This window comes from Nerophis lumbriciformis, linkage group LG24 (genome assembly GCF_033978685.3).
Source record: "Nerophis lumbriciformis linkage group LG24, RoL_Nlum_v2.1, whole genome shotgun sequence".
NCBI lineage: Eukaryota > Metazoa > Chordata > Actinopteri > Syngnathiformes > Syngnathidae > Nerophis > Nerophis lumbriciformis.
In genome coordinates, this window is record NC_084571.2 from 29724395 (window position 1) to 29750814 (window position 26420).

At 37.7% G+C, this 26420-nt stretch overlaps 1 protein-coding gene across 2 annotated transcripts in view; it reads right to left on the bottom strand.

Moving 5' to 3' along the window:
- plekhh3 (pleckstrin homology, MyTH4 and FERM domain containing H3) overlaps positions 1–26420 on the bottom strand; it is a 163568-nt gene that overhangs the window by 24267 nt on the left and 112881 nt on the right. For both annotated transcript variants that reach the window (XM_061981952.2, XM_061981953.2), the window contains 3 exons: positions 21661–21755; positions 8694–8876; positions 4854–5011 (listed from right to left, as the gene is read on the bottom strand). In XM_061981952.2, coding sequence (XP_061837936.2) covers positions 4854–5011; positions 8694–8876; positions 21661–21755 — 436 coding nt within the window. The remainder of the gene's footprint in view (positions 1–4853; positions 5012–8693; positions 8877–21660; positions 21756–26420) is intronic.

Sequence of the window (26420 nt, forward strand, 5' to 3'; positions counted from 1 at the left end):
TTTTTTTCCAGAAAAAAGTCATAATCCTACAAGAATAAAGTACTTTTTCTTAAAAAAGAAAAAACATTTTTGGGGAAAAAAAAAACATTTATGAGAAACAAATTTTAAAGTTTTATTTGACTATTTAAAAAAATATATGTTTTATTAATTTTAATATTAGTATTATCATATTTTAGAAGAAATCACCACATTTTACAAACAATCATACTCTTCGCTTTGGTGAAGTAAAAGTAAAAGTCCTATTTAAAAAAAAGAAAAAGGCAGAATTATTACAACAATAAAGTTGATTTTTTTTTTTTTTTTAATAACATTTTGGTAAAACACTAGGAATCCTATCACCATAAGATCACTTTTTTAAAGAAAATAGTTCTTTTTTTGTTGTAACAGTTGCAATTATGACAAACAGTCAATTTTACACCAATTTATTCCAGAAAAAAAAGTCATAATACTACAAGAATAAAGTTTTTTTTTTTTTTTTTTAAAAGAAAAAGATTTTTGGTAAAAAAATACATTCATGAGAAACAAATCATAGAGTTTTATTTTACTATTTTTAAAATGTGTTTTATTTATTTTAATATTAGTATTATTATATTTTAGAAGAAACACCTAATTTTACAAACATTAATCATACTCTTCGCTTTAGTGAAGTATTTAAAAAAAGAAAAAGGCAGAATTATTACAACAATAAAGATTTTTTTTGTATCTACTTTTGGCAAAACACTAGGAATCCTATCACCATAAAGTCAAGTTTTTGAAGAAAGTACTTCTTTTTTTAGGTAACATTGGCAATTATGACAAACAGTCAATTTTTTTTCCAGAAAAAAGTAATAATCCTACAAGAATAAAATACTTTTTCTTAAAAAAGAAAAAAAAAATTGGGGGGGAAAAAAATACATTTATGAGAAACAAATCAAAGTTTTATTTTACTATTTTTTAAATAGGTTTTATTTATTTTAATATTAGTATTATCATATTTTAGAAGAAAATACCAAATTTTACAAACAATCATACTCTTCGCTTTGGTGAAGTAAAAGTCGTATTGTAAAAAAAGAAAAAAGCAGAATTATTACAACAATAAAGTCGATTTTTTTTAAATGAACCTTTGGCAAACACTAAGAAAGTCGTTCTTTTTTGAGGTAACAGTTGCAATTATGACAAATTGTCAATTTTACACCAATTTATTCCAGAAAAAAGTCATAAACCTACAAGTATAAAGTTGTTTTTTTTCTTAAAAAAAGAGATTTTGGGGGAAAAAATACATTTATGAGAAACAAATTATAAAATTTTATATTACTATTAAAAAAAAAAAGAAGTTTTATTTATGTTAATATTAGTATTATCATATTTTAGAAGAAAATACCAAATTTTACAAACATTAATCATACTCTTTGCTTTGGTAAAGTAAAAGTCCTATTTTTAAAATAGGATTCCTAGTGTTTTGCCAAAAGTTTATTTTCTAAAAATCTACTTTATTTTTGTAATAATTCTGCCTTTAAAAAAAAATCAGGTCACGTTTTCGAAGAAAATAAGAAAGTAGTTCTTTTTTGAGGTAACAATTGCAATTATGACTGTCAATTTTACACCAATTTTTTCCAGAAAAAAGTCATAATACTACAAGAATAAAGTATTTGTTTCTTAAAAAAAGAAAAATACATTTGTGAGAAACAAATCAAAGTTTTAGTTTACTATTTAATTATTACTATTATCATATTTTAGAAGAAAATACCTAATTTAAAAACAATTACTCATACATTTTGTGACAGACAAAATAATTTAATTTTACACCAATTGAATGTGTATTTTTTTTTTCCAGAAAAAGAGTAATAATCTTACAAGAAGAAAGTAATCACTTTGTAAAAAAAAAAAAAAAAAAAAAGTCATATTTTATGAATAAGTCAACGTATGTTTTAGAAGAAAATACATAATTATGGGTGCAAGAAAAGTCTCAAGAAAAATAATCTTGCAAAACGTGTTATTTTAGAGGAATAAAGCCGTAAAAGTGCATTCCAAGCATTTTTTGGAGATAAGTAGTAGTAATAGTAGTAGTCATTATAGCCTAATTCCGCCAAACTGACTAATAAACCACACACAAAAAAAACACCCTTTCAAAGTAAAGTGCAAGATGACAGATGGAGCTGCTTCATGGTGGTTAAAAAGCAAAACACCGTTTCCTCCTCCACGTTGTGTTGCTTTAAAAGATAAGCGATCATTCCTGTGCACACAAAGCCTCCTCTGTTGTCTATGCTGACTTTAATCCCCTCGTGTCACGCGTGTCGTCGACGAATGAAGATATCAGAAATGGCAAAGTGGACTCCCAACGTCGGGATAGACTCCAGCTCAGAGTGCGATACGTGGTATCAACTTTCTTTCAGATTAGACACTCCTGCTGAATGATTATGCGCAGACAAGCGGCGGCCTGCTTATCTGACCCCCCCCGCCCCCCCGAGCCCGAGACCACATTCCTGCAATGGGCTCTCTCTAGCAACCCTGCAGCTAAAAATAAACCTAATCAGCCCGCTTCAGTCTGTTGACGCGAGGTGACTAAGCGCCAAACAGTAACTTTTTTATCTCCACTTTCGACTTGGGGGTTTTGCGCTCCGGGATTAGGATGACGTCATCCAGCACAGTGTTTTCCAACCAATGTGCCGCGGCACACTAGTGTGCCGTGAGATATCGTCCGGTGTGCCGCGGAAGATTATGTAATTTCACCTAATCGGGTTAAAAATATTTTCTGCAAACCAGTAATTATAATCCGCAAATGTGTCGTTGTTGAGTGTCTGCGCTGCGGTGTTTTTCAACCTTTTGTGAGCCAACGCACATTTTTTGCGTTGAAAAAAATCCAGAGGAACACCACCAGCAGAAATCATTAAAAAACGAAACTCAGTTGACAGTAAAAAGTCGTCGTCGTAATTCTTGGATATGACTTTAAAGGCCTACTGAAACCCACTACTACCGACCACGCAGTCTGATAGTTTATATATCAATGATGAAATCTTAACATTGCAACACATGCCAAAGCTTACTAAAGTGCAATTTTAAATTTCGCGCGAAATATCCTGCTGAAAACGTCTCGGTATGATGACGTCTGCGCGTGACGTCACAGATTGTGGAGGACATTTTGGGACAGCATGGTGGCCAGATGCCCTGCGATGAGGTGGCGACTTGTCCAGGGTGTACCCCGCCTTCCGCCCGATTGTAGCTGAGATAGGCTCCAGCGCCCCCCGCGACCCCAATGGGAATAAGCGGTAGAAAATGGATGGATGGATGGATGGTGGCCAGATATTAAGTAGTCTGTTTTCATCGCAAAATTCCACAGTATTCTGGACATCTGTGTTGGTGAATCTTTTGCAATTTGTTCAATGAACAATGGAGACAGCAAAGAAGAAAGCTGTAGGTGGGAAGCTGTGTATTGCGGCCGACTGCAGCAACACAAACACAGCCGGTCTTTCATTGTTTACATTCCCGGAAGATGACAGTCAAGCTTTACCATTGGCCTGTGGAGAACTGGGACAACAGAGACTCTTACCAGGAGGACTTTGAGTTGGATACGCAGACGCGGTACCGTGAGTACGCATGCAGCTGCGGCTTCCATACATTTGATCGCTTGCCCGTACGTGCGTGCCGCTATGTGCATGTCACGTACGTAACTTTGGGGACTTTGGGGAAATATATGTGCTGTATGAACTTTGGGCTGTGGGATTGAGTGTGTTGTGCAGGTGTTTGAGTTGTATTGGCGGGTTATATGGACGGGAGGGGGAGGTGTTTGTTATGCGGGATTAATTTGTGGCATATTAAATATAAGCCTGGTTGTGTTGTGGCTAATAGAGTATATATATGTCTTGTGTTTATTTACTGTTTTAGTCATTCCAGCTGAATATCAGGTCCCACCCGCCTCTTACAGCATCTTCCCTATCTGAATCGCTCCCACTGCCCTCTAGTCCTTCACTCTTACTTTCCTCATCCACAAATCTTTCATCCTCGCTCAAATTAATGGGGAAATCGTCGCTTTCTCGGTCCGAATCGCTCTCGCTGCTGGTGGCCATGATTGTAAACAATGTGCGGATGTGAGGAGCTCCACAACCTGTGACGTCACGCTACTCGTCTGCTACTTCCGGTACAGGCAAGGCTTTTTTATCAGCGACCAAAAGTTGCGAACTTTATCGTCGATGTTCTCTACTAAATCCTTTCAGCAAAAATATGGCAATATCGTGAAATGATCAAGTATGACACAGAATGGACCTGCTATCCCCGTTTAAATAAGAAAATCGCATTTCAGTAGGCCTTTAATGTTTGTGCTGTGGCGCCATCTTTTGGACAAGTTCGCTCACACGGCAGGTGTTGGGGGTTTGAAAATGTACTTCCCGGTTTGTTCCTTGAACCGGAAGTACTTGCTCAAAAGGATTCTTCATTCATCACGCCAAGCAGCGTTTGTAAATTTGACAATATAAAAAATGCTGGACGACAGCAAAGACTTGCAGCGTGTGGAGCAGACGGCGTCCACAAAGCACATCCGTACATGACAACAACAAAATAGGAGCGCAAAACAAGAACTAAAACACGACACAGAAAAACAGCAAAAAACTCTAAATAAGTCACGGCGTGATGTGACAGCACACCTACTTTGAGACAAAATGCAAGCTTGGTTATGGTTTGAATTTGTATCCTTCGAGTTTAATTTTTTAATGTTTTCTGCTGGTGGTGTGCCTCCGCATTTTTTCAATGAAAAAAAAAAAGTGCCTTGGCTCAGTAAAGGTTGAAAAACGCTGATCTAGCAGAGAAAGGGGAACCTTTGGACTCCCGGACAATAGTGCTGTGGTTTCCAAGGCGACGCAGGCCTCTTATCACAGACCTACCTCGACGTCCTGGATCAGGAGCTGGGTCGGCGTCTCCACGGGCGCTTTGGTGTCGATGATTTTCTGGACGGCGCAGGCCCAGTGCACGGCCTCGTTGAAGTGCTTGGTGAACAGCTTGTAGCAGTGCTTCCGCCCGTACACCGTGATGCACCACGAGCCTTGAAAGGAGCACAGTTCATCAATCATTTCTCCCACAGGTTGAAGTATCGGACATGTCTGTTCTGCAGGCCTTCCTGCTACGTGACTTGGCAGCGAGTCCTGTTCTCGGAGCCCCCCTAAGCCCAGAAAGAGGAGCTTTCACAGCTCGGTGCTACTGACTTTTCTCACATTCACTTAAGAAGGCTAATGGATGCCAAAAGGGCAGGAAGAATTTTTAGTGCCGACCGTGCCTGGAGAGAACCTGTGGACAATTGCTTTGGACTGCACAATTGTGCCAACTATCAATATCCATGTTTTTTTTTAGGTTTAAATGGTTACAATTAGAGATGTCCGATATTATCAGCCGATAAATGCTTAAAAATGTAATATCGGAAATTATCGGTATCGTTTAAAAAAAAAAAATTATCGGTATCGTTTTTTTTTTTGTTTTTTTTTTTAATTAAATCAACATAAAAAACACAATATACACTTACAATTAGTGCACCAACCCCAAAAACCTCCCTCCCCCATTCACACAAAAGGGTTGTTTCTTTGTATTATTAATATTCTGGTTCCTACTAAAGATGTCCGATAATTGCTTTAAAATGTAATTACGGAAATTATCGGTATCGTTTTTTTTTTTGTTTTTTTTTAAAAATTAAATCAACATAAAAAACACAAGATACACTTACAATTAGTGCACCAACCCAACAAACCTTCCTCCCCCATTTACACTTATTCACACTCATTCACACAAAAGGGTTGTTTCTTTCTATTATTAATATTCTGGTTCCTACTAGAGATGTCCGATAATTGCTTTAAAATGTAATATTGGAAATGATCGGTATCGGTTTTTTTATTATCAGTATCGTGTTTTTTTTTTAAAAATTTATTAAATCAACATAAAAAACACAAGATACACTTACAATTAGTGCACCAACCCAAAAAACCTCCCTCCCCCATTCACACTCATTCACACAAAAGGGTTGTTTCTTTCTGTTATTAATATTCTGGTTCCTACTAGAGATGTCCGATAATTGCTTTAAAATGTAATATCGGAAATTATCGGTATCGTTTTTTTAAAAATTATTATCGGTATAGTTTTTTTTTTTTTTTTTCTTTTAATTAAATCAACATAAAAAACACAAGATACACTTACAATTAGTGCACTAACCCAAAAAACCTCCCTCCCCCATTTACACTCATTCACACAAAAGGGTTGTTTCTTTCAGTTATTAATATTCTGGTTCCTACATTATATATCAATATATATCAATACAGTCTGCAAGGGATACAGTCCGTAAGCACACATGATTGTGCGTGCTGCTGGTCCACTAATAGTACTAACCTTTAACAGTTAATTTTACTCATTTTCATTAATTACTAGTTTCTATGTAACTGTTTTTATATTGTTTTACTTTCTTTTTTATTCAAGAATTTTTTTTAAATTTATTTATCTTATTTTATTTTATTAATTTTTTTAAAAATGGGGGTAATGGTGTTATTTTTTTTTTGTCATAAATAAAAAACAATCATGTGTGCTTACGGACTGTATCCCTGCAGACTGTATTGTTATATATTGATACATAATGTTTTTATGACAAAAAAAAAATAACACCATTACACCCCCCCCCCCCCAAATTAAAGTACATTTCACATTTGAATTAATACGGTACCAAATACCGTATTGATTCGAAACCGGTCTCAACGGTACCAGTTTTTGATACTTTTGTGTGTGTTCAAATGTGTTGATAAATGCTTATTCTTAATTGTACTGTATTATGTAGGAGACTTTACATGCAGTTACGATTCCAAAAATTTCGATGGCAGTAGTGTACAGACTACGGTGGGTTGGCGAGTCTGTAAGTAGTCTTTGCAATTAAGTTGAATCTGCCAGTCTTTTCTACAAAGTGTTTAAACTATAAATATTGTACCTTTTATAAACTATGATTATATTGTACCTATTACAAACCAGCTGTTTGATTGTCACGTGCTACTAGTAGACTTCATGCAAAATCAGATTTTTTGCCTGTTTTTTTTTTGTATTGGGGATCCAGTGCCGAAAACTTGATTTCAAATGACGGGGAATGTTGAGAAGAAAACCATTTTTCTCATGGTCTTCCTGCCGGCGCTCTTATTTATTGTTCCACTTCCTGCTTTCACACGTGTTTGCTCTTTTGTGCACATCTTCGTTTTTGTGTTGTCTGTGTTTTCTCTAATAAAAAATAAAAAAAAGGGCTTATTTTGTGCACTTGCCCTGCTGCCTCTGCATCCCGGGGTCCAAACATGCATCAGAATGTAACATTGTAACTAGGGATGTCCGATAATGGCTTTTTTACCGATATTCCGATATTGTCCAACTCTTAATTACCGATACCGATATCAACCGATACCGATATATACAGTCGTGGAATTAACACATTATTATGTCTAATTTGGACAACCAGGTATGGTGAAGATAAGGTCATTTAAAAAAAAATTAATATAATAAAATAAGATGAATAAATTAAAAAAAAATTCTTGAATAAAAAAGAAAGTAAAACAATATAAAAACAGTTACATAGAAACTAGTAATTAATGAAAATGAGTAAAATTAACTATTAAGGGTTAGTACTATTAGTGGACCAGCAGCACGCACAATCATGTGTGCTTACGGACTGTATCCCTTGCAGACTGTATTGATATATATTGATATATAATGTAGGAACCAGAATAATAATAACAGAAAGAAACAACCCTTTTGTGTGAATGAGTGTGAATGGGGGAGGGAGGTTTTTTGGGTTGGTGCACTAATTGTAAGTGTATCTTGTGTTTTTTATGTTGATTTAATAAGAAAAAAATTAATAAATAAAATAATAATATATATATATATATATATATATATATATATATATATATATATATATTTATTTATTTTTTTTAAATTTATTTTTTATTTATTTATTTATATATATATATATATATATATATATATATATATATATATATATATATATATATATATATATATATATATATAATTTATTTCTTGTGCGTCCCGGTACCAATCGATCCACGGACCGGTACCGGGCCGTGGCACGGTGGTTGGGGACCACTGCCGTAGAGCAAGCATTTTACTACAAAAACATAGGTGTTCTTGTTTTACATAGGGATTGAGAATGATAGGCAAAACTCCACAAAAAGTGCAGTTCCCCTTCAACATTTAAAACCGACGTAGTGAGGACCCAAATGTGGAGTCCTTAGAAAAGGAACTAACATTTAATTTCATGACAAACAATATACCTGGGGGAAGTCAACATTTCACGCAACAGAATGAGGAATCTTCTAAAACCATTCACTATGGTAGTCCAAAATATTTGGACATCCTCTCTACAACCCTAAAGTACATGCTTCTCTCTAAATGTTTGCTTTCGTTCAGAAGCAGGAAGCAAAAATGCCGAAAAAAAAAAAGCTTCTAAACAAACTCCTGGACAAAACACGGTTGGGGTTTCCCAGATGGACTCACAATTATAGTGCGTGTGGGAACACAAAGAGAAACATCGCACACAACTGAAAACACGCAAAACATCTGCCCGTCTTGGAACGTCTGAAAAAGTCAAATCACGACACCGCAAAAAAAACGGGGGAAGGAACTTGAGACGGCGATTGCAGACAGCGTGAGTCAGCCATGCGTCAGCCTAATTCAGCGTGTGTGACGCTCACCCGTCTCCTTGAAGGTCTGCTTGTCTGGCCAGATGACGGAGCACAGGCTGGTGAGGACCAGGGTTCCCAGTCTGCGAGCTCCCTTCTCCGGCCCGCTGTAGTAGTCCAGGGAGTCTTGGCTCAGCACGAACCAGAAGCGCCGCTGCTTGATCCAGTTGCCTCGCACCTCGCGCAGCAGCCAACCTAACGCCAGAACACGCATCATAAGAGCAGGAACATATCATTGTTCTTAGCTAGACATGTCCGATTATGGCTTTTTTGCCGATATTGTCCAACTCTTAATTACCAATTCCGGTATCAACCGATACAGATATATACAGTCGTGTAATTAACACATTATTATGCCTAATTTTGTTGTGATTTTCCAAAATAAATCAACTCAAGTTATGGAAAAAAATGGCACTGCCATATTTATTATTGAAGTCACAAAGTGCATTTTTTTTTTTTTTTTAACATGCCTCAAAACAGCAGCTTGGAATTTAGGACATACTCTTCCTGAGAGAGCATGAGGAGTTTGAGGTAAGGGGTAGCGAGGGGTGTAGACAACAATATTGGGGGCGTGCCTTAAAGGCACTGCCTTTGCGTGCCGGCCCAGTCACATAATATCTACGGCTTTTCACACACACAAGTAAATGCAAGGCATACTTGGTCAACAGCCATACAGGTCACACTGAGGGTGGCAGTACAAACAACTTTAACACGGTTGCAAATATGCGCCACACTGTGAACCCACACCAAACAAGAATGACAAACACATTTCGGGAGAACATCCGCACTGTAACACAACATAAACACAACAGAACAAATACCCAGAACCCCTTGCAGCACTAACTCTTCCGGGACGCTACAATATACACCCCCCGCTACCCCCTACACCCAAACCCCACCTCAACCCCGCCCACCTCAACCTCCTCATGCTCTCAGGAAGAGCATGTCCCAAATTCCAAGCTGCTGTTTTGAGGCATGTTAAAAAAAATAATGCACTTTGTGACTTCAATAATAAATATGGCAGTGCCATGTTGGCATTTTTTTCCATAACTTGAGTTGATTTTTTTGGAAAACCTTGTTACATTGTTTAATGCATCCAGCGGGGCATCACAACAAAATTAGGCATAATAATGTGTTAATTCCACGACTGTATATATCGGTATCGGTTGATATCGGAATCGGTAATTAAGAGTTGGACAATATCGGATATCGGCAAAAAAGCCATTATCGGACATCTCTAGTTTTTATTTACGATTTACACTACGTGCCAACTTCACTGGTTTTGGGTTTTGTAATACGCTAAATAATACACTGAGTCTAATGTACCTCATCCAGATAAGTAGGACTACTGGATGCCAAAAATATTTAAAAAAAATCATTTTTTTAGCTCGCAGCGGTCTGTGTGTTATCCGAACAGAAACAGTCCAGCAGGTAGCTTGTTACACAGCCACAATAATCCCAGAGGCCTGTAATTGTCTGTAAAGTGAGTAACAGCGAGCCTGTGAGGGGTAAACGCTTTACAAAAATAGCCTGGCTAATGGCAGAGGCATTAAAGCCTGCATAATTACGGATAAGGAGTGAGAGAAAAAGGAAAAGCAGAAGTTGTTGGTGTTGGAACACCAAGTTGTAAAAGAGGACTCTTGAGCGCTTTGGTTGATCACATGTCTTTGAAAGTAAACTTCCTCTAAATACATAGTGAAGTTCTGCAAGACTGAAGAATGATGAGGAGATCATGAGGAAAGACAGATTGCTGGAAATTAGTCTGTAGAAAATTAACTCCACTAAGGAGGAATCTTTTCCAAGCAGAATATTTTCTCAGAAACTTGGCCTTTTTTTTTTTTTGTCCTGAAAGAAAAAAGGAGCTTTCCCCATAGTGTTTGTGTGAGCCCCAATGCTAACAGCATACTGCACCTGTCAACATCTGCATTTCAAAATAAGGGCCATTTCCCGGGATAATGGGTAAAAATAAGACATTTTCATTTCCATCACAAATCGCTGCTAAATCGATTAAAAAAAAAGCTTATGAAGATAATAATTATAGATGTCCGATAATATCGGCCGATAAATGCTGTAAAATGTAATGTCGGAAATTATCGGTTTCAAAATTATCGGTATCGGTTTTAGAAAGTAAAATGTATGACTTTTTAAAACGCTGCTGTGTAAACGGACGTAGGGAGAAGTACAGAGCGCCGATAAACCTTAAAGGCCCAATCACATAATATCTACGGCTTTTCACACACACAAGTGAATGCAAAGCATACTTGGTCAACAGCCATACAGGTCACGCTGAGGGTGGCCGTCTAAACAACTTTAACACTGTTACAAATATGCGCCACACTGTGAACCCACACCAAACAAGAATGACAAACACATTTCGGGAGAACATCCGCACCGTAACACAACATAAACACAACAGAACAAATACCCAGAACCCCTTGCAGCACTAACTCTTCCGGGATGCTATAATATACACCCCCCGTTACCCCCCCCAACCCCGCCCACCTCAACCTCCACATGCTCTCTCAGGGAGAGCATGTCCCAAATTCCAAGCTGCTGTTTTGAGGCATGTTAAAAAAATAATTATGCACTTTGTGACTTCAATAATAAATATGGCAGTGCCATGTTGGCATTTTTTTCCATAACTTGAGTTGATTTATTTTGGAAAAACCTCGTTACATTGTTTAATGCATCCAGCGGGGCATCACAACAAAATTAGGCATAATAATATGTTAATTCCACGACTGTATATATCGGTATCGGTTGATATCGGAATCGGTAATTAAGAGTTGGACAATATCGGAATATCGGCAAAAAAGCCATTATCGGACATCTCTATTGGTGGACAAAATGAGACAAAGAAGGAGTGGCATAAAATATGTCTTTCTGTGGCATCATTGAAGAAAGTTGCACATGTAAACAAACTACGGTGAGTTCAGGGACCGCCAAAATGAGTAGGACAAAACGGCGCTGGCCAAATACTCTCATCAGTGAATCATGTTTAATATAAACAGCGGGGTTTCGAACAATTAGGGAGGTTTGTGTCATGTTGTCCTCCTACAGAAACCATATTAAAACAAAAATATATATAATATAATTAAATATTAATACAAATTTAATTAAAAATATAATTAAAAATATATTTTTTCTATTTCATACATTAAAGAGCCGCAGGTTGTAGACCCCCGCCCTAGGTTAACCTGTTCACCGAACAAAAACAAAATGGTCTAACATTGAGACATTAAGATGTGTAGCGAAGCCTGTCTTTTTTATTTTATTATTATTTTTTTTTTTACCACAGAGGTTTTTCCCTTTATTGACGTCACGAAAAGCTGCTTCACTGGCAGTCGGCCTACTTTGTGCCACGCGTGTTTAAAAAGTCTGTGCTGTGAAAGCGTCACATCTTCCTCCGCGGTCAGAGAGCTGCGTGCCACCTGTCAGCCGCCCCCCCGTTCAATTCCCCCTCCTCTGCTCTCGGCCTGTTTACTCTCACACCGCCGCCGTTTTTCCATGTTTCCTGTCCCGTCCTGCCCTGCCCTCCCTGACAACCCTTGACGCGGTTTTGCCAGGCGGCGTGAAAGCTGCTGGGCCAGAATAAAAATAAAGACTCAGCACGTGAGGCAATGTTTCCTGTTTAAGAATTCATCGACATGTCATCATAAACTTACCAAAATAGTCCGACTTCACGCCACAAGAGACAAGACAGGCTTCTCGCCCGTGCATCAGGAATGCAGACCAGCCGAGCGCCGTCTAAAGACGTTGGCTCGCTGTCACGCAACTAGGGGGAAGGAAAAGGGAGACCCCCACTCATACCCATCTGGATCCCATCTCCGTGGCCTGCTAATGCCTTCTCCAGGGGGCCGCCCTAAATTTGTTTCATTTGTCACCTTTGACCCTCCCACAAAAAAGCCCTGCCCCCCTTCCAAAACAGACCACTGCAAAGCACCTCCTCGTTCTGTTCTGAACAGCACTGTGTTACACACATATGTGCGTAAATAACCATGACCGAGACAACGGGGCATTGACACAATCCTTACATAAGCGATAAGGGATAATCAACAAAACAATCAGTTTACAAAACAATCAGTTTACAAAAAAATGTGCGTAAATAAATATGTGCGCAAAAATATGTGCGTAAATAACCATGACCGAGACAACGGGGCATTGACACAATCCTTACATAAGCGATAAGAGATAATCAACAAAACAATCCGTTTACAAAAAATATCTGAAATTTAAAAAAAAAAAGCAATTTTATCACTACAGTGGAATATCGACTTCCACTGTATAACCATGACCGAGACAACGGGGCATTGACACAATCCTTACATAAGCGATAAGGGATAATCAACAAATCAATCAGTTTACAAAAAAATATCTGAAATTTAAAAAAAAAAATGCAATTTTATCACTACAGTTCAACATCTATTTCCACTGTATAACCATGACCGAGACAACGGGGCATTGACACAATCCTTACATAAGAGATAATCAACAAAACAATCAGTTTACAAAGAATTATCTGAAATTAAAAAAAAAAATGCAATTTTATCACTACAGTGCAACATCTATTTCCACTGTATAACCTTGACCGAGACAACGGGGCATTGACACAATCCTTACATAAGAGATAAGAGATAATCAACAAAACAATCCGTTTACAAAAAAATATCTGAAATTAAAAAAAAAAAAAAGCAATTTTATCACTACAGTGGAATATCGATTTCCACTGTATAACCATGACCGAGACAATGGGGCATTGACACAATCCTTACATAAGAGATAATCAACAAAACAATCAGTTTACAAAGAATTATCTGAAAAAATAAAATAAAAAAAATGCAATTTTATCACTACATCTATTTCCATTGTATAACCATGACCGAGACAACGGGGCATTGACACAATCCTTACATAAGCGATAATCAACAAAACAATCAGTTTACAAAGAATTATCTGAAATTAAAAAAAAAAAAAAAAAAATGCAATTTTATCACTACAGTGCAACATCTATTTCCACTGTATAACCATGACCGAGACAACGGGGCATTGACACAATCCTTACATAAGAGATAAGGGATAATCAACAAAACAATCAGTTTACAAAACAATATCTGAAATTGTATCACTACTGTGGAACATCGATTTCCAAACTTAATTGGTCCTTGAACAGGGTACGTACATCCAAAAGTTTGCAGAGTGAAGTACATTTCTCCATAAGAAACAATTTACATATGAATAACGGGTTTCAGCCTCGACAAGTCTAAATTTTAGTGAAGGTGCGTACATGATGTCCGATAATGGCTTTTTTGCCGATATTCCGATATTGTCCAAATCTTAATTACCGATTCCGATATCAACCGATACCGATATATACAGTCGTGGAATTAACACATTATTATGCCTAATTTGGTTGTGATGCCCTGCTGGATGCATTAAACAATGTAACAAGGTTTTCCCAAAATGAATCAACTCAAGTTATGGGGAAAAAAATGCCAACATGGCACTGCCATATTTATTATTGAAGTCACAAAGTGCATTATTTTTTTAACATGCCTCAAAACAGCAGCTTGGAATTTGGGACATGCTCTCCCCGGGCTGTGTATCAGTTGGGAACATCTCTGCGCTGCTGACCCGTCCCCGCTCGGGATGGTCTCCTGCTGGCCCCACTGTGGACTGGACTCTCACTGTTACTGTATTTTCCGCACTATAAGGCGCACCTTCAATGAATGGCCTATTTTAAAACTTTGTTCATATATAAGGCGCACCGCATTATAAGGCGCATAGAATAGACGCTACAGTAGAGGCTGGGGTTACGTTATGCATCCTGTAGTTGCGAGACCTTTCGTGGCTCCATATTGGTCCATATATAAGGCGCACTGGATTATAAGGCGCACTGTCAGCTTTTGAGAAAATTGGAGGTTTTTAGGTGCGCCTTATAATGCGGAAAATACGGTATGTTAGATCCACTATTGACTGGACTCTCACTATTACCGTATTTTCCGCACTATAAGGCGCACCTTCAATGAATGGCCTATTTTAAAACTTTGTTCATATATAAGGCGCACCGCATTATAAGGCGCACCGCATAATAAGGCGCATAGAATAGACGCTACAGTAGAGGCTGGGGTTAGGTTATGCATCCCGTAGTTGCGAGAGCTGTTGTGGCTCCATATTGGTCCATATATAAGGCGCACCGGATTATAAGGCGCACTGTCAGCTTTTGAGAAAATTGGAGGTTTTTAGGTGCGCCTTATAGTGCGAAAAATACGGTATGTTAGATCCACTATGGACTGGACTCTCACTATTACCGTATTTTCCGCACTATAAGGTGCACCTTCAATGAATGGCCTATTTTAAAACTTTGTTCATATATAAGGCGCACCGCATAATAAGGCGCATAGAATAGACGCTACAGTAGAGGCTGGGGTTAGGTTATGCATCCCGTAGTTGCGAGAGCTGTTGTGGCTCCATATTGGTCCATATATAAGGCGCACCGGATTATAAGGCGCACTGTCAGCTTTTGAGAAAATTGGAGGTTTTTAGGTGCGCCTTATAGTGCGAAAAATACGGTATGTTAGATCCACTATGGACTGGACTCTCACTATTACCGTATTTTCCGCACTATAAGGTGCACCGGATTATAAGGCGCACCTTCAATGAATGGCCTATTTTAAAACTTTGTTCATATATAAGGCGCACCGCATTATAAGGCGCATAGAATAGACGCTACAGTAGAGGCTGGGGTTACGTTATGCATCCCGTAGTTGCGAGACCTGTTGTGGCTCCATATATAAGGCTCACCGGATTATAAGGCGCACTGTCAGCTTTTGAGAAAATTGGAGGTTTTTAGGTGCGCCTTATAGTGCGGAAAATGCGGTATGTTAGATCCACTCTGGACTGGACTCTCACTATTACCGTATTTTCCGCACTATAAGGCGCACCGGATTATAAGGCGCGCCTTCAATGAATGGCCTATTTTAAAACTTTGTTCATATATAAGGCGCACCGCATTATAAGGCGCATAGAATAGACGCTACAGTAGAGGCTGGGGTTAGGTTACGCATCCCGTAGTTGCGAGACCTGTTGTGGCTCCATATATAAGGCGCACCGGATTATAAGGCGCACTGTCAGCTTTTGAGAAAATTGGAGGTTTTTAGGTGTGCCTTATAATGCGGAAAATACGGTATGTTAGATCCACTATGGACTGGACTCTCACTATTACCGTATTTTCCGCACTATAAGGCGCACCTTCAATGAATGGCCTATTTTAAAACTTTGTTCATATTTAAGGCGCACCGCATTATAAGGCGCATAGAATAGACGCTACAGTAGAGGCTGGGTTAGGTTATGCATCCCGTAGTTGCAAGACCTGTTGTGGCTCCATATTGGTCCATATATAAGGCGCACCGGATTATAAGGCGCACTGTCAGCTTTTGAGAAAATTGGAGGTTTTTAGGTGCGCCTTATAGTGCGGAAAATGCGGTATGTTAGATCCACTCTGGACTGGACTCTCACTATTACCGTATTTGCCGCACTATAAGGCGCACCGGATTATAAGGCGCACCTTCAATGAATGGCCTATTTTAAAACGTTGTTCATATATAAGGCGCACCGCATTATAAGGCGCATAGAATAGACGCTACAGTAGAGGCTGGGGTTAGGTTATGCATCCCGTAGTTGCGAGACTTGTTGTGGCTCCATATATAAGGCGCACTGCACTGTCAGCTTTTGAGAAAATTGGAGGTTTTTAGGTGCGCCTTATAGTGCGGAAAATACGGTATGTTAGATCCACTATGGACTGGACTTTCACAATATTATGCTAGACCCACTCGACGTCCATTGCATCCGGTCTCCCCTAGAGGGCGGGGGGGGTCACCCACATCTGCGGTCCTCTCCAAGGTTTCTCATAGTCATTCTCATTGACATCCCACTGGGTTGTGGGTTTTTCCTTGCCCTTTATGTGGGCTCTGAACCGAGGATGTCGTTGTGGCTTGTGCAGCCCCTTTGAGACACTTGTGATTTAGGGCTGTATAAATAAACATTGATTGATTGATTGACTGATAATACTCCAGGCTCCAATATCGGTATCATATTAGAAGTTTAAAAAGTTAAAAAGCAGCCGTTCCGTGAGGTCACAGCAAAATGAGCTCACAGACGAGATATTAGTGTGGCGGGAGTGGAGCTGCCATCACGCCACTCAGAGGTATGTCAATAAAACCAATCTCTTTCTGTCACTGTGGCCTATTTGGGAGAGCAATGTTTACACACACACATGCACAGTACACACAAGGGAGTAAGCCACATGTACTGGCCTTATTAGTGTCAGGGTCACAGGGTTTAAGGGTAGCAGTTTTATTGGTGTGTGTGTGTGTGTGTGTGTGTGTGTGTGTGTGTGTGTGTGTGTGTGTGTGTGTGTGTGTGTGTGTGCGCGTGCAGGCAATGACAGGCACCATCCATTCCAAACAGGATGCAAGTTATCCAAGCACTGCCTTGAAACAAGGCAAAAAATACCCCATGAGCTCATTCCTCAAAAGCCCGACGTCGGCAGCCGTCTTTTACACAAGCCAGCGCGACAGATGTGGCCCACACACTGACTGCACTTGTCAGGGACTGAAGTATAGCGAAAGAACCCAGTTGTTGTGGACCGCTTTGAAACTGTGAAACCAGAACAGTACTCCATAGAGAGTCACGTTTGGTTTCGGCCGTTTCTTCGTTAGCGAGTCAGCGACTTCTCGGTTCGTGGACGCTGACAAACGGACAAAGGGTGTCCCACAAGTTAAAGTACATTTTAATAAGTGCCTCCATGGCTTATACAGTCATGGTCAAAAGTGTACATACACTTGTAAAGAACATAATGTCATGGATGTCTTGAGTTTCCAATATTTTCTACAACTCTTATTTTTTTGTGATTGCAGCACAAAAAACATTCATGAAGTTGGGTTCTTTTATGAATTTATTATGAGTCTACTGAAAATGTGAGCAAAAGTATACATACAGCAATGTTAATATTTGCTTACATGTCCCTTGGCAAGTTCCACTGCAATAAGGCACTTTTTGGTAGCCATCCACAAGCTTTTGCTTGAATTTTTGACCACTTCTCTTGACAAAATTGGTGCAGTTCAGCTAAATTTGTTGGTTTTCTGACATGGACTTGTTTTTTCAGCATTGTCAGGATTTATCAGGGCTGTGAATTTATCATTTTTTAATCAGATTACCGTATTTTTCGGACTATAAATCGCAGTTTTTTTCGTAGTTTGGCCGGGGGTGGGACTTATACTCATATGTGTGAAATTATTAACACATTAGCGTAAAATATCAAATAATATTATTTATCTCATTCACGTAAGAGACTAAACGTATAAGATTTCATGGGATTTAGCGATTAGGAGTGACAGATTGTTTGGTAAACGTATAGCATGTTCTATATGTTATAGTTATTTGAATGACTCTTACCATAATATGTTACGTTAACATACCAGGCACGTTCTCAGTTGGTTATTTATGCCTCATATAACGTACACTTATTCAGCCTGTTGTTCACTATTCTTTATTTATTTTAAATTGCCTTTCAAATGTCTATTCTTGGTGTTGGGTTTTATCAATAAATTTCCCCCAAAAATGCGACTTATACTCCAGTGCAACTTATATGTTTTTTTTCCTTCTTTATTATGCATTATGCGATTTATACTCCGAAAAATACGGTAATCACATTTTGGAATTTGGATTAATCATGATTAATCACATTTTGGAATTTGGATCAATCATGATTAATCACATTTTGGGATTTGGATTAATCATGATTAATCACATTTTGGGACTTCGATTAATCGTGATTAATCACATTTTGGAATTTGGATTAATCACATTTTGGGATTGGGATTAATCATGATTAATCACATTTTGGGACTTGGATTAATCACATTTTGGAATTTGGATTAATCGTGATTATTCACATTTAGGAATAATCCTGCTTAATCACATTTTGGGATTTGGATTAATCATGATTAATCACATTTTGGGATTTGGATTAATCATGATTAATCACATTTAGGATTTGGATTAATCGTGATTAATCATATTTTGGAATTTGGATTAATCATAATTCATCACATTTTGGGACTTGGATTAATCACATTTTGGAATTTGGATTAATCACATTTTGGAATAATCATGCTTAATCATATTTTGGGATTTGGATTAATCATGATTAATCACATTTTGGAATTTGGATTAATCATGATTAATCAAATTTTGGAATTTGGATTAAACATGATTAATCACATTTTGGGATTTGGATTAATCATGATGAATCACATTTTGAGATTTGGATTAATCATGATTAATCACATTTTGGATTAATCACATTTCGGAATTTGGATTAATCATAATTAATCACATTTGGGATTAATCACATTTTGGATTAATCGCATTTTGGAATTTGGATTAATTATGATTAATCACAGGTGATTACTCACCTGCATAACAGAAGTTAGCTGCAGAAAAGACCAATACTTGCACACTAACGCAATTTCATTGTTAAAAAGTCATCAGTGAACATTTTTAAACGTCTTACTTGAATGCATGTCATTTATTCGCACAGAACTTGGTAACAGTTTTATCTAAAGTTCTTTCAGGCTGTATTTTGGAGTTATATTTGCCAGCGACACATGAGTCACTCATTTCTGTACTGACGTATGCATTGATGTGATCACTGACCGTATAGCGGTTAAGGTAAAAGAGCTTGTACGGTCAAAATAAATTACTATCATTAAACGATTAACTGAAGCAACAGAATATAAATCCTAGCATTTTTCTAATACAATTAATAGATTAATTGTTGCAACCCTAATATGAAGTATATTTTGTACTTTACTATTAAAAGTACGAACATACTAAACATAGTATGTTTATAAGTAAACAAAAGTTATAGCTAGCCAGCAAATGGCATCAAAAACTATTTATAATGTTTGCTGAAATTAAACTCATTTTACTCATACTGTATATATTTTTTAAATTATATTTTTACCTATATATTAGTATGCAAACAAGTTTTGCTGTTATTTACTGGCGTCATATTGCAGTCTACACGTATCTCTTATGTGTGAGTACCATCTACTGGTCACACTTATCATTACACCATGTACCATATAAAATTGCTTCGAGGTTGGTAAGCACAACCAGAATTATTCCGTACATTAGCCGCACCGGGTTATAAGGCGCACTGTCGATTTTTGAAAAAATGAAAGGATTTTAAGTGCGCCTTATAGTCCGAAAAATAGGGTACATGATTAATGCAAACATTTTTCTGAATAATCACAAGTTAACTATCTAATCACTTAAGTGTGACAGCCCTAATTACAATCATTAAACGGTTAACTGAAGCATTATTCGTAGCATTTTTCTAATAAAATTAATAGATTAATTGTTGCAACCCTAATGTAAAGTACATTTTGTACTTTACTATTAAAAGTCCAAAAATACTTAAAGTATGTTTATAAGTAGGGATGTCCGATAATGGCTTTTTGCCGATATCCGATATTGTCCAATTCTTTAATTACCGATACCGATATCAACCGATATATACAGTTGTGGAATTAACACATTATTATGCCTAATTTGGACAACCAGGTATGGTAAAGATAAGGTACTTTTAAAAAAAATTAATAAAATAAAATAAGATAAATAAATTAAAAACATTTTCTTGAATAAAAAAGAAAGTAAAACAATATAAAAACAGTTACCGTATTTTTCGGACTATAAGTCGCAGTTTTTTTCATAGTTTGGTTGGGCTCCAGTGCAACTTATATATGTTTTTTTCCTTCTTTATTATGCATTTTCGGCAGGTGCGACTTATACTCAGAAAAATACGGTACATAGAAACTAGTAATTAATGAAAATGAGTCAAATTAACTGTTAAAGGTTAGTACTATTAGTGGACCAGCAGCACGCACAATCATGTGTGCTTACGGACTGTATCCCTTGCAGACTGTATTGATATATATTGATATATAATGTAGGAACCAGAATATTAATAACAGAAAGAAACAACCCTTTTGTGTGAATGAGTGTGAATGGGGGAGGAAGGTTTTTTGGGTTGGTGCACTATTTGTAAGTGTATCTTGTGTTTTTTATGTTGATTTAATTAAAAAAAAGAAAAGAAAAAAAGATACCGATAATAAAAAAACGGATACCGACGATTTCCGATATTACATTTTAACGCATTTATCGGCCGATATTATCGGACTTCTCTATTTATAAGTAAACAAAAGCTATAGCTAGCCAGCAAATGGCATCAAACACCTATTTATAATGTTTGATGAATTTAAACTTATTTTGCTCATACTGTATATATTTTTACATATATATATATATATATATATATATATATATATATATATTTTTACATATATATATATATATATATATATATATATATATATGTGTGTATATATATATACACACACACACACACACACACACACACACACATATATATATATATATATATATATATATATATATATATATATATACATATATACACACACACACACATATACATATATATATATATATATATATATATATATATATATATATATATACACATACATATATATATATATATATATATATATATATAGGTAAAAAAATTATTTAAAAAAATACATAAATATATATGTATGTAAAGTGCACATACAGTATATAAACACATGGGGGGGGGGAGAGAGGAAATCACTGCTACTAAATCACACTCAAAAAGTTAACTTTTTGGAAAATGTTTACATTCACGACTTTGCGTCTATTTGACCATGCAACATATCTTTCATATAATCATGTAATCCGAAGCCTCTTGGGCAACATTACACAAACCGCCAAGCGTGCCGTCGCTCAGTGGCGCCACTTTAAAGTACAGTACGTGATTGTCAAGCAAAGAGGCGCGGGTGCAACCGTGTTTATTTTAATGAGCCTGACTCACCTTTGACTAGAATTTCAGGTTCTTCCTCCAGAGACATCTTGCTCTTCTCCATGATGAGGCTCCTCATCTCGTCCGCCACGTCTGACACGCGCACTCTGTGTCGGGGAGGGGAGAGAGAGAGAGAGAGAGAGAGAGACGGAGATGCAAAGGAGAATGTAAATAGAAGAACTCGTGGCTCCTCCCCCCCCCGCCAAGAAGGTCGGTGTATATCTACAGTCCTCGGGCGCTACCCTCGCTCTCGCCCCCAAAATGCTGGCACAAGCCTGGGCTGGCTTTTATCACCTTGGCGGGCGAGGCGGGCAAGCGACTGAAAATAAACGTGACAGGGCGACGGCCGAGCCGAGCTTTAAGAGGTTGCGACCTTGAGGAGTGCTAAACATCAGAAACATCTGTGGACGTCTTTGCATGCACGTCCATATGCTGCAGGGTTCTCGGTCATCACATCACACTGACAAAGCAATTACACATACACAAAAACCCTCCACCAGCCCTTTAATTCAGGGGTCCCCAACCTTTTTTTGCACCCTGGACCGGTTTAATGTAGTGTTGTAACTAGGGATGATACTCCAAACCGGTTTTCCCGGTTGTTCGATAAGAAAAGAACCGAGTCCTCAAGACTCGAATCCCTTTTTTGAGAACCGGTACCTGTAATCGAGACCACTATAGTAAAGAAAAAGAGTTGGTTCTTTATTCGAATCCCTGGGACCGAATCCCGTCCCGACCAGAAATGCCCCGTGTGACATCACAAGAAATGACGTCACGTAGCTCAGTCTTTAGGCGCAGATAGGGAAAGCAGGAAAAACAATGGACCGGAAAAAGCGCTCCAATGTGTAATAAAGTTCTAAACAAAAGGTATAATCCAAAAACACACGACGAACACTTTTACGACCAACCGGAAACATAGCAACCAGGCTAGCAACGCACCTCCTTTACGGCAGCTGTCGCAACGTTCTTAAAGCAACCGCAGCACATACATATATATATATATACAACATACAAACCCCGTTTCCATATGAGTTGGGAAATTGTGTTAGATGTCAATATAAACGGAATACAAAGATTTGCAAATCATTTTCAACCCATATTCAGTTGAATATGCTACAAAGACAACATATTTGATGTTCAAACTGATAAACTTTTTGCAAATAATCATTAACTTGAGAATTTGATGCCAGCAACACGTGACAAAGAAGTTGGGAAAGGTGGCAATAAATACTGATAAAGTTGAGGAATGCTCATCAAACACTTATTTGGAACATCCCAAAGGTGAACAGGCAAATTGGGAACAGGTGGGTGCCATGATTGGGTATAAAAGTAGATTCCATGAAATGCTCAGTCATTCACAAACAATAATGGGGCAAGGGTCACCACTTTGTCAACAAATGCGTGGGCAAATTGTTGAACAGTTTAAGAAAAACCTTTCTCAACCAGCTATTGCAAGGAATTTAGGGATTTCACCATTTACCGTCCGTAATATCATCAAAGGGTTTAGAGAATCTGGAGAAATCACTGCACGTAAGCAGTGAAGCCCGTGACCTTCGATCCCTCAGGCTGTACTGCATCAACAAGCGACATTAGTGTGTAAAGGATATCACCACATGGGCTCAGGAACACTTCAGAAACCCACTGTCAGTAACTACAGTTGGTCGCTACATCTGTAGGTGCAATTTAAAACTCACCTATGCAAGGCGAAAACCATTTATCAACAACACCCAGAAACGCAGTCGGCTTCGCTGGGCCTGAGCTCATCTAAGATGGACTGATACAAAGTGGAAAAGTGTTCTGTGGTCTGACGAGTCCACATTTCAAATTGTTTTTGGAAACTGTGGATGTCGTGTCCTCCGGACCAAAGAGGAAAAGAACCATCCGGATTGTAATAGGCACAAAGTTGAAAAGCCAGCATCTGTGATGGTATGGGGATGTATTAGTACCCAAGGCATGAGTAACTTACACATCTGTGAAGGCACCATTAATGCTGAAAGATACATACAGGTTTTGGAGCAACATATGTTGCCATCCAAGCAACGTTACCATGGACGCCCCTGCTTATTTCAGCAAGACATTGCCAAGCCACGTGTTACATCAACGTGGCTTCATAGTAAAAGAGTGCGGGTACTAGACTGGCCTGCCTGTAGTCCAGACCGGTCTCCCATTGAAAATGTGTGGCGCATTATGAAGCCTAAAATACCACAAGGGAGACCCCCGGACTGTTGAACATCTTAAGCTGTACATCAAGCAAGAATGGGAAAGAATTCCACCTGAGAAGCTTAAAAAATGTGTCTCCTCAGTTCCCAAACGTTTACTGAGTGTTGTTAAAAGGAAAGGCCATGTAACACAGTGGTGAACATGCCCTTTCCCACCTACTTTGGCACGTGTTGCAGCCATGAAATTCTAAGTTAATTATTATTTGCAAAAAAAAAAAAAAAAAAAAAATTTATGAATTTGAACATCAAATATGTTGTCTTTGTAGTGCATTCAATTGAATATGGGTTGAAAATGATTTGCCAATCATTGTATTCCGTTTATATTTACATCTAACACAATTTCCCAACTCACATGGAAACAGGGTTTGTATACCTCCCTTTTTTAGCTTTTGTTTTTCTTTCCTTGTAAACAAAACAGAATCACACTGTACATGTGTTGTCTGTCTAATTATAAATAATGCAGATGAGGCGTGTTGGCTGAGGTCTTGACGTTTACTTTCACAGCGTGCTCATAACCTCATTCTTAGCTGCCGGGTGGCGACATGCAACAACACTTTTCAGGGCTACCGCGCATGCTCGTCACTCCCGTTGCATGCTGGGTAGTGTAGTTGTTATATTCCCTAGCTCATAACATCACACCTTTCCCCCTATAAAGAAATAATGTTAACTCAATAAAGTGTATTTCTTTTTTTAGCTTTAACTTTCCATTTTTTAGCATTGTAACCACATTTGCAAACAACTTTTCTCTTCATAGAATTTTCTTTCAATAAAGAAATAAAGTGCAGAAATGTCAACGCATCATAACAAACAGTTATGTCAAATAGCAGCAGAAGTGCACTTTTTGGAGAGCTGTATTATTTTCAGTTTTGTGCCCAAGGGACTGATTTGATTTAACACTATATTATTATTTATACACCTACAGTGATCACAGAGACAGGTTGTTTTTGTGTTACTGTATATATTTGTTTTTCTGAAAAATCCCACTTAATATACTTTGGGTAACAACAGTCAATATTTATTTTTTTTTTTTTTATTTTTTTAGGGGGGTTACAGTCAATATTTATTTATTTATTAGATTTTATTTTTTTTCTTATATAATAAAAGTGAGCTTTTGTTAAACCAAATATTGTGTGTTTTTTTCCATATACAACAACCTATCTGGACTCGATAAGAGAATTGATAAGGAATCGGTTCGATAAGAGGATTCGATAATAGGCTCGAACTCGGTAATTTCTTATCAAACATCATCCCTAGTTGTAACGATACCAATATTTTGGTACCGGTACTAAAATAATTTCGGTACTTTTCTAAATAAAGGGGACCACAAAAAATGGCATTATTGGCTTTATTTGAACAAAAAATCTTAGGGTACATTAAACACATGTTTTTTATTGCAGTTAAGTCCTTAACAACTTGCTTTTTAATTAGGAATGTTCAATATTACCGGCCGATAAATGCTTTAAAATGTAATATCGGATTAAAAATTATCGGTATCGGTTTCGAAAAGTAAAATTTATGACGTAGGGAGAAGTACAGAGCGCCAATAAACCTTAAAGGCACTGCCTTTGCGTGCCGGCCCAATCACATAATATCTACGGCTTTTCACACGCACAAGTGAATGCAAGACATACTTGGTCAACAGCCATACAGGTCACACTGAGGGTGGCCGTATAAACAACTTGAACACTGTTACAAATATGCGCCACACTGTGAACCCACACCAAACAAGAATGACAAACACATTTCGGGAGAACATCCGCACCGTAACACAACAGAACAAATACCCAGAACCCCTTGCAGCACTAACTCTTCCGGGACACTACAATATACACCCCCCGCTAACCCCTACACCCCCCACCTCAACCTCAGAAAAATAAGTAATTATTACATTTGAACAGAAGTGTAGATAGAACACGTAAAAAGAGAAAGTAAGCAGATATTAACAGTAAATTATCAAGTAGATTAATAATAAATGTTCTTCCACTTGTCCTTAATAAAGTTGACAAAATAATAGAATGATAAATGACACTGCATGTCAACAGACTAAATTAGGATCCTTTGTTTGTTTACTTACTATTAAAAGTAGAGATGTCCGATAATGGCTTTTTTGCCGATTACCGATTCCGATATCAACCGATACCGATATACACAGTCTTTCTTCAATGATGCCACAGAAAGACATATTTTATGCCACTCCTTCTTTGTCTCATTTTGTCCACCAATAGAGATGTCCGATGATGGCTTTTTTGCCGATATTCCAATATTGTCCAACTCTTAATTACCGATTCCGATATCAACCGATATATACAGTCGTGGAATGAACACATTATTATGCCTAATTTTGTTGTGATGCCCCGCTGGATGCATTAAACAATGTAACAAGGTTTTCCAAAATAAATCAACTCAAGTTATGGAAAAAAAATGCCAACATGGCACAGTGCATTATTATTTTTTTTAACATGCCTCAAAACAGCAGCTTGGAATTTGGGACATGCTCTCCCTGAGAGAGCATGAGGAGGTTGAAGTAGGGTGGTAGGGGGTAGAGAAGGTGTATAT